This window comes from Asparagus officinalis, chromosome 7 (genome assembly GCF_001876935.1).
Source record: "Asparagus officinalis chromosome 7, Aspof.V1, whole genome shotgun sequence".
Classification (NCBI taxonomy): Eukaryota; Viridiplantae; Streptophyta; class Magnoliopsida; order Asparagales; family Asparagaceae; genus Asparagus; species Asparagus officinalis.
In genome coordinates, this window is record NC_033800.1 from 119,619,940 (window position 1) to 119,628,146 (window position 8,207).

Sequence of the window (8,207 nt, forward strand, 5' to 3'; positions counted from 1 at the left end):
TGCATTCAGGGTGACCGACATGGATTTCAAACAATAGATTTGGGCCTAATTAATAAAACCTAATACAGAACCGGGTGTATACTATGGACTTTTGGGGAGCTGTCCCGAACCTCACTGGGGGGTTGTCTACTCCCCTCGGACTCCCAGACGGGGGCGCGCCGCCCCCTAGACCCCCGACTCACTGATCGGGTAGGGAGACCCCCGTATTGGGTTATTCGTAGCGTGACTAGACTGATGGGAGGACATAAGAAGTCCACAAATTCAAGGCATCTTAACAAGATTCATGTTCACCAGGAGTCAGTTCTACCCAATCATAGGCAGGGGTTCTAATTCAAACATGAGTCTCTGCAATAGACTTAAGAGAGTTCATATCGAGAGAAAGACTAGTACAATAGGTCGCTCGTTCATGCCAATGTGAACGACTAATTTTTACGGTCCTCTCGGGATGTCAATGCTATTTACATGCAGTCAAACCATCGGTGACCGATTAACAAACATCGCTTTACTCAGTAAGCGACAATGTTCCCACAAGAAGACAACTTTGGAAGAATAGTACTTTGGAGTCACTTCTAACATGGTGAGTATAGGGAGATCATCAGACGGATCAGTCCTATAACATGAAAGAGATCCTGGGTGAGTCTGATGGAATCTATCAACATACTCAGACTCGAAAGGGAGTCATACCTCCCATTAACTATCAGAAGTTGGCTAAAGAAATTGAGTCTGATGATGAACACTTAGCCATCGTAGAATCTCAATCTTTTAGCTCTTTTACAGAACACAAGACCTTTATTTATATGGCAGGATATCTTAATGATCTTATGAAGAGACTTGATGAGCAGCAAGCCATGCTCAAAGCACATAAGGAGGCTATTAATAAACTTTGGGTCTTAATGGCTCAAATTGAAGCAGATAGGGCCAACTCTCCAAAAATAAATTCGCCATCCCAGCTCAAATCTTCCCGAAGAGCAGGATCATTTTCATCGAAGGGGAAGGAAAAAGCAATTGAGACTTTCGATCAAGAAGCTCACAACATAAAATCTTCCTCTGAAGAAGGAAGAGATGTCGAGGATGAGCAAAATTCTCAGTCGGTTAAAATAGAAGAACTGGAAGTCCATCTCAATGCTATTGCCAATAGACGCAAGCTCCAAGATGAGAGAGTTGTTAGGCCTTATCCTGCCGAATAGGATGAAGCCCCTTATCCTCCAAAGTTTGAAGTTGCGACCTTACAAGCTTTTGATGGCACGAGGTCACCGAACTGACATATCTACTATTTAAAGTCATAGACTAGGAATGTGGTATCAAATGATGCCATATTGGCTCGGTTGTTCATCGGCACCCTTAAGGGGGTTATCTTTGAATGGTTTATGAAACTACTTGTAGAATATATCCAAAAGAAGGCGAAACTAGAGAGACTCTTCCTGTCAAGATTCCTCGAAGACGACATAGAAGTCTTCGTCCCTACCCTTCTTGCTACTAAGCAAAAGAAGGGAGAGCATATCAAAGTCTTTATCAAGAGATTCCGAAGCATAGCTCTTCAATGTTCGACAGGTATAATATAGTCTACATTGGTGGAAACCTGTTGACACAACCTGCAGACCAACCTCCTAGCCTAAATGGGGGTTATAGAGTGACGTTCCTGGGACAACTAGTTTCCCAAGGTGAACAGGCTCGAGAGATTATTGCCAGGCTCAAATTTGAAGAAGAAAGCATGGTTAAGACTGAAAATGATAAGGTCACAACACTATCAAGTTAATAATACACCTCTGATAGTTAAAGTCATTCGACATCATGCAGGCACATCATCCTTCCGGAGTGGGAGTTGGTTATTTGGAATTTATTAGAGTTGTCATCCTCCCCAAAGCAACTTATCAATCTTTCCTAGTAAAATGATAAGTCTACAAAACTATCAAGTTAACAATACACTTCTGATAGTCTATTTCCTCTAAATTCTCCTACCAATCCGCTTCAATAGGATGACGGGTCCATAAAACTATCAAGTTAACAATACACTTCTGATAGTCAATTTTCTCTAAATTCTCCCACCAATCCTCTTCAATAGGATGGCGGGTCCACAAAACTATCAAGTTAGCAAAACACTTCTGATAGTCTATTTCCTCAAATTTCTCCCACCAATCCTCTTCAATAGGATAGCGGGTCCACAAAACTATCAAGTTAACAATACACTTATGATAGTCCATTTTCTCCTAATTCTCCCATCAATCCTCCTCAATAGGATGACGGGTCTACAAAACTATCAAGTTAACAATACATTTCTAATAATCTATTTCCTCAAAGTCAACCGTTACCTCTGATAGTTGACTCTCCAACCCCTTGTGAAAAATAGTGGCCTACTATGTGATGTGCCTCTATTCCAATCACTGTCATCATACTTCCATGACGCTGAATGACTTGATTACTTTCACATAGTCATTCCTACAAATGACGTTGTTCATTGTTAGTGGCCTACCATGTGATGTGCCTCTATTCTGATCATAGTTGTTATACTCTAATGTTACTGAATGACTTGATGGATAGTGGCCCACTAGGCAACGTGTCCTATCTACCCCTTTTTCTTCCACTGCTAAGTCTCAGTCAAGACTGTGGGTTGATTATTTGTTATTTCTAAAATAGAATAACGAATTCTTAAAACTATTAAGTTAACAAAATACCTCTGACAGTATACGCACTTCAACGTGCATCACCACCAAAATCAACTAATCAATCATCTTCAATAGGATGATAAGTCCACAAAGTTGTTCAAACAGCAACAGAACCCCATCAAGTTAACAATACACCTATGACAAAACCAACTTATTGACTCTCTTCAATAGAGCGATAGGTCCTCAAAATCTTGTTCAAATCATAAGTACACAATTTCAATAAGTTAATACCACACCTCTAACAAAACCAACTTATCGACTCTATTCAATAGAGCAATAGGTCCTCAAAATCTTATTTAAATTACAAGTACATAATTTTGTTAAGTTAATATCACACCTCTAATAAAATCAACTTATCGACTCTCTTTAATAGAGAGATAAGTCCTCAAAATCTTGTTCAAATCACAAGTACACAATTTCGTTAAGTTAATACCACACCTCTGACAAAATTAACTTATCAACTCTCTTCAATAGAATGATAGGTCCTCAAAATCTTGTTCAAATCACAAGTATACAGTCTCATCAAGTTAATATTACACCTCTAATGACAAAATCAATTTATCAATCCTCTTCAATAGGATGAAAAGACCCCAAATTACTGTTATGTTAATATCATACCTCTAACAGTTAAACCCCCATGAACTTGGTCTTTTCAACAGAATGACAAGTGTTCATTGTCAAAGCGCGAGGATCATACCCACATTCTAAATTCCAAACGTGAGGGTCATTCTCGTGTTCCAAATTCCAAACGCGAGGGTCATCCTCGCGTTCCAAATTCAAAACGCGAGGGTCATCTCTGCGTTCCAAATTCAAAATATGAGGGTCATCCCCACGTTCCAAATTCCAAATACGAGGCTCATCCCCGTGTGCTAAATTCCAAACACAAGGGTCATCCCTGTGTTCCAAATTCCAAATGCGAGGGTCATCCCCGTGTTCCAAATTCCAAATACGAGGGTCACCCCCGCATTCTAATATCAAAACACGGAGGTCACCTCTGTGTTTCAAAGGCAATATGCGAGACTCACTTCCGCGTTTCACAAGACAAATGCGAGGCTTACCTCCGCTTTTTAGAAGCCAAACATGAGGTTCACCTCTACATTTCAGAAGCAGAAGCATGGTTCTCACCCTTGCATGTGTCTTGAGTAGAAAATCCCTTCAACTAAGTCTATGATACCTTCAAAAGGGATGTAGTGAACAAGTCTTCTATGATAAGGAACCAACAATTCTAAGATCAAAATTGAGATCCAAAGTATTTCAAAATTTCGTTCCAGTCAATCACGAACTTTTGAAAACTTTGGAGGGGGTTCTATAGGCTGTCAAAAAATTACTACAGATGATTGATCCCCACAAAGCACTGATGATGGAGGTTATGATCTAATGACCTTCACATCAACAGACGAAAGTTGCAATCTGATGACTTTCACGACAGTAACCGATGGGAGTTATAAATTGACGATTCTTACCACAACAAACGAGATTTACAAATTGACGACTCTTATGTTTTCAAGAGCCAAATTCAAGATGACGATCCTTGCAACACTCTAACAGAAGAGATTACAAGTTGATGATCTCTTCAAAGCAACATGCGGAAGTCATCACCATGTTCCAAGCTCAAAACCTGGAGCTCACCACCGCATTCCAAGTTCAACACGTGAAAGTCATCACCGTGTTCCAAGCTCAAAGCGTGGAGCTCACCACCGCATTCCAAGTTCAACATGCGGAAGTCATAACCGTGTTCCAAGCTCAAAATGCGAAGCTCACCACTGCATTCCAAGATCAAAACATGGAATTCATCATTGCATTCCAAGTTCAAAATGCGGAGTACACCACTACATTTCAAGTTCAAAACGTGGAGCTCACTATCATGTTTTTAGTTCTAAACGCGACAGTCGTTTCCATAACATGAATCTTGCGTTTGACTGATTCAAACACATTTTAAACGATTCCAAAATTATTTTTCATGAATTAAGGGCATTAAACCCTTATTAAGGAGCAATTTAAGGGGGTGGTTACACCCCTTAAACATCTATAAAAAGCTAAGAAGTCAACTACAAAAGGATCCTTTTTTGGATCATCTTGAATTGGCTATGGTTGGAGCTTTTGGAGCTTTGAAAACTTGGCTTTGAACCATTTTCGATTGAAGAACTGATCGGCTTATTCCAATTAAAAAGGATCAGTTACTTTTGTAAAATTAACTCTTTTACAGAGTTCTTAAACTCGTCCAGAGTTCTTAAACTCATTAAGCGTTCAGAACTTGCCTTGCAAGTTCTTCCCGATGTCAAGTCAAGAGAAATAGACTAACGTTCCACGAAGTGATGTGCTCGGATCATCAATAGGATACAAGAATCAAACTCCTATTGCCACTAAGAAGAATCCAGTTTTAAACAAAGAGAAGGATCTCTGTCAATCTTTCTTTCTATCTTTTGTAAATCGAGAAACCGATAAGAAAAATTATAATTTCTTTTTCTAAGTTAGTTAGAGAAACATTATTGTGAGAGATTATATTTACTCTTTTCCAAAGTCAGTTAGGGAGATTAATACAAATTCATTTCCTCTCATTTCTTCTTTAAATTTTTTCTGATAAACAATATACTTTAAACTTTTATGATCTGTGTACACCTCCACTCTCTATCCTAAAAGATAGTGCCGTCATAGCTTAAATGCAAAAATTACCGCCGCTAATTCCAGATCATGAACCAGATAGTTCCTCTCATGTGTCTTCAGCTGTCTAGACGCATAAGCTACTACCTTCGCATGTTGCATCAGAACATAACCTAAACCTAAACCAGAAGCATCCTATGCACTCTAAATCCTCCTGATTCATCCGGAATTGCCAAAACTGGTGTTGTCATCAACTTGTTCTTCAACTCCTCAAATGATGCTTGACACTCTTGAGCCCACACAAACTTGACCTCCTTCTGAGTCAACCTAGTAAGTGGTCCTGCAATCTTAGTAAAATCCTTTATAAATTTCCTGTAGTATCTTGCCACCCCTAAGAAACTCCATACTTCTATTACAGATGTAGACGGATCCAACCTCAACACCGCATCAACCTTCTTCGGGTCTACATTGATACCTGCTCCTGAAATTACATGCTCCAGAAAGGACACTTGCTCCAGTCAAAACTCACACTTGTTCAATTTTCCATAGAACTTCTCCTTCCGTAGGATTTCCAACACTGTCCATAGATGCTCTGCATGATCTTCCTTAGTCTTGGAGTATACAAGAATGTCATTGATGAACACTACTACAAACTAGTCGAGATACTAGGAAAACACCTTGTTCATCAAGCTCATAAATGTAGATGGAGCATTTATTTCTCCGAACAACATCATCAGGAACTCATAATGCCCCTACCATATGCGGAATGCGGTATTGGGTATGTCTTCCTTTCTCACCTTCAGCTGATGATAACCTGACCTGAGGTCCAACTTAGAAAACACCTTAGCTTCTCCGAGCTGATCGAAAAGATCATTAATCCTGAGAATTAGCTATTTATTTTTGACAGTAACTCGATTCAACTCCCTTTAGTCAATACATATCCTTCGGCTACTATTCGGCTTTGGCACTAACACCACTAGTGCTCCCCAAGGTGAAGTACTAAGCCTGATAAATTTCTTATCAAGATACTCTTGGATTTTCTTTCGCAACTGCTCTAAATCTGCTATCGGCATCCGGTAAGGTGGTTTTAAGATGGGTGCAACTCCTAGAATAAGATCGATGATGATCTCTATATCTCTATCTAGTGGCAGACCCGACAACTCATTAGGTAAAACATCAAGGAACTCCTCAACAATTTCTAGTATGGGCTTCTCCTTAACCTCCATACAGGTTAATACTCCATCCATGCCAGCTTGATATTCTGGCTGCTCCATCACTTTGCTACCACTCATGAATTCAAACTCTGGGTGATCTGGTATCTTGAACACTACGCTTCTGCGTCAGTAGTTGATCGTAGCATAGAAGTTGTAGAGTCAGTCCATCCCCAAAATAACATTGAACCTGTTAGTGTTAATAACTAACAAGTTTGCAAATAGCTCCCTACTATAAACTACCACTGGGCATTTCTTACTCTCCCTACTAGACAATAACACCCCGCTACTGGTATGGATATTCCAGCTTGCATCTAAATTATCACATAGTATAGTGTGTCATGCAATGAACTGAGCAGATATAAAATAGTGCGATGTCCCAGAATCAAAAAGGGTAAATGCAGGGACTTAATAAACCAAAATGATACATGTGACTACATCACCAGATGCGTCTTCCTGCCCAGCAGTAAGTGTCAGAACCTGACCTTGTCTCTGCTGCTGCTGAGCTTGCTGACTGTACTGTCCTGGGCACCTCTGCTGATACTGTGACTGCTATGAGTGCTGAAAATGGGGACCTCTCCACTGTCTCTGGCCTTGAAATTGTTGACCCCTCTGATATCCTCGAAACATCTATTGCTGTGTGGGAAGTGATGACCTTAGATGTTGTCCACTCGATCTAGTCTGGCCTGTTGGTACTATCGCTCTACCTGAAGTTCCTTCTGAAACTCCTCTACTAGGACAAGTGGTGAGCTGATGATCTGCCACCCTACATGCTAGGCACAAACCGTTAGCTCTTTTACAGTCCTTCATCAAGTGCCCCGACCTGCTACAAAAATGGTAAAACATGTTGGTTGGCTGCGAAGCTGGTCTCATAGTCCCTATCTGCTGGATCTTAGCCGGTGCTCCTCCTATTTGAGGCTTCTGCTAGTTACCTCCAGAGGTCTGTCCTACAAGGCGCTTGTTTTCCCCTCTCCTCACCGAGTTCGTGATCCCAATCAACTGTTCTACTCTCCGAGCTACCTCTAGGACATCAGCATAAGTCTCAATCCCCTTATTACTATAAATCTGAGTCTGGATCTCAAAATTTAGACCCTGCATGAACCTTTGTCCCTTATCCACCTCATTTACAAAAATGGTAAAACATGTTGGTTGGCTGCGAAGCTGGTCTCATAGTCCCTATCTGCTGGATCTTAGCCGGTGCTCCTCCTATTTGAGGCTTCTGCTAGTTACCTCCAGAGGTCTGTCCTACAAGGCGCTTGTTTTCCCCTCTCCTCACCGAGTTCGTGATCCCAATCAACTGTTCTACTCTCCGAGCTACCTCTAGGACATCAGCATAAGTCTCAATCCCCTTATTACTATAAATCTGAGTCTGGATCTCAAAATTTAGACCCTGCATGAACCTTTGTCCCTTATCCACCTCATTCGACATCATCCCCAGGGCAAACCTGCTGAGCTTAGAAAATTCTGCTACATACTCATCTACAGTACTAGCTCTCCATCTCACCATTAAAAACTACCTCTGCATCTCAAGACAAGCTATCTTTAAGGAAAATGTCTCTAGAAAACTCTCTCAGAATATCTCCCATGAAGTCGGCTTACGCAGCTTCTCCTCCTCTACGTCCCACCAGGTTCTGGCTACATTAACAAGCTGCAGCTATACAATATGCACTCGACCTTTATTTGGTATCTTTGTTGCCCTCAATAGGTGGTCCATAGTCTGCAACCACATCTC

The 8,207-nt window shown here is 40.8% G+C and overlaps 1 protein-coding gene across 1 annotated transcript; it reads right to left on the reverse strand.

Annotated features, from left to right (window-relative positions):
- On the reverse strand, nucleotides 5,444–7,982 carry LOC109847694. The gene is made up of 5 exons (XM_020416925.1): nucleotides 7,706–7,982; nucleotides 6,961–7,111; nucleotides 6,237–6,599; nucleotides 6,062–6,143; nucleotides 5,444–5,776 (listed from the first exon to the last, which is right to left on the reverse strand). Exons 1-5 carry the CDS (start codon nucleotides 7,980–7,982, stop codon nucleotides 5,444–5,446), a joined length of 1,206 nt encoding a protein of 401 aa, XP_020272514.1.

Coding starts and splice junctions, on each gene's coding strand:
- LOC109847694 (XM_020416925.1), bottom strand. CDS start 7,982: ATGGTGAGATGGAGAGCTAGTACTGTAGATGAGTATGTAGCAGAATTT. Junction 6,600..6,960: donor TCAGCAGCAGCAGAGACAAG/GTCAGGTTCTGA, acceptor CTACTGACGCAG/AAGCGTAGTGTTCAAGATAC. Junction 6,144..6,236: donor CCTTGGGGAGCACTAGTGGT/GTTAGTGCCAAA, acceptor GCTAATTCTCAG/GATTAATGATCTTTTCGATC.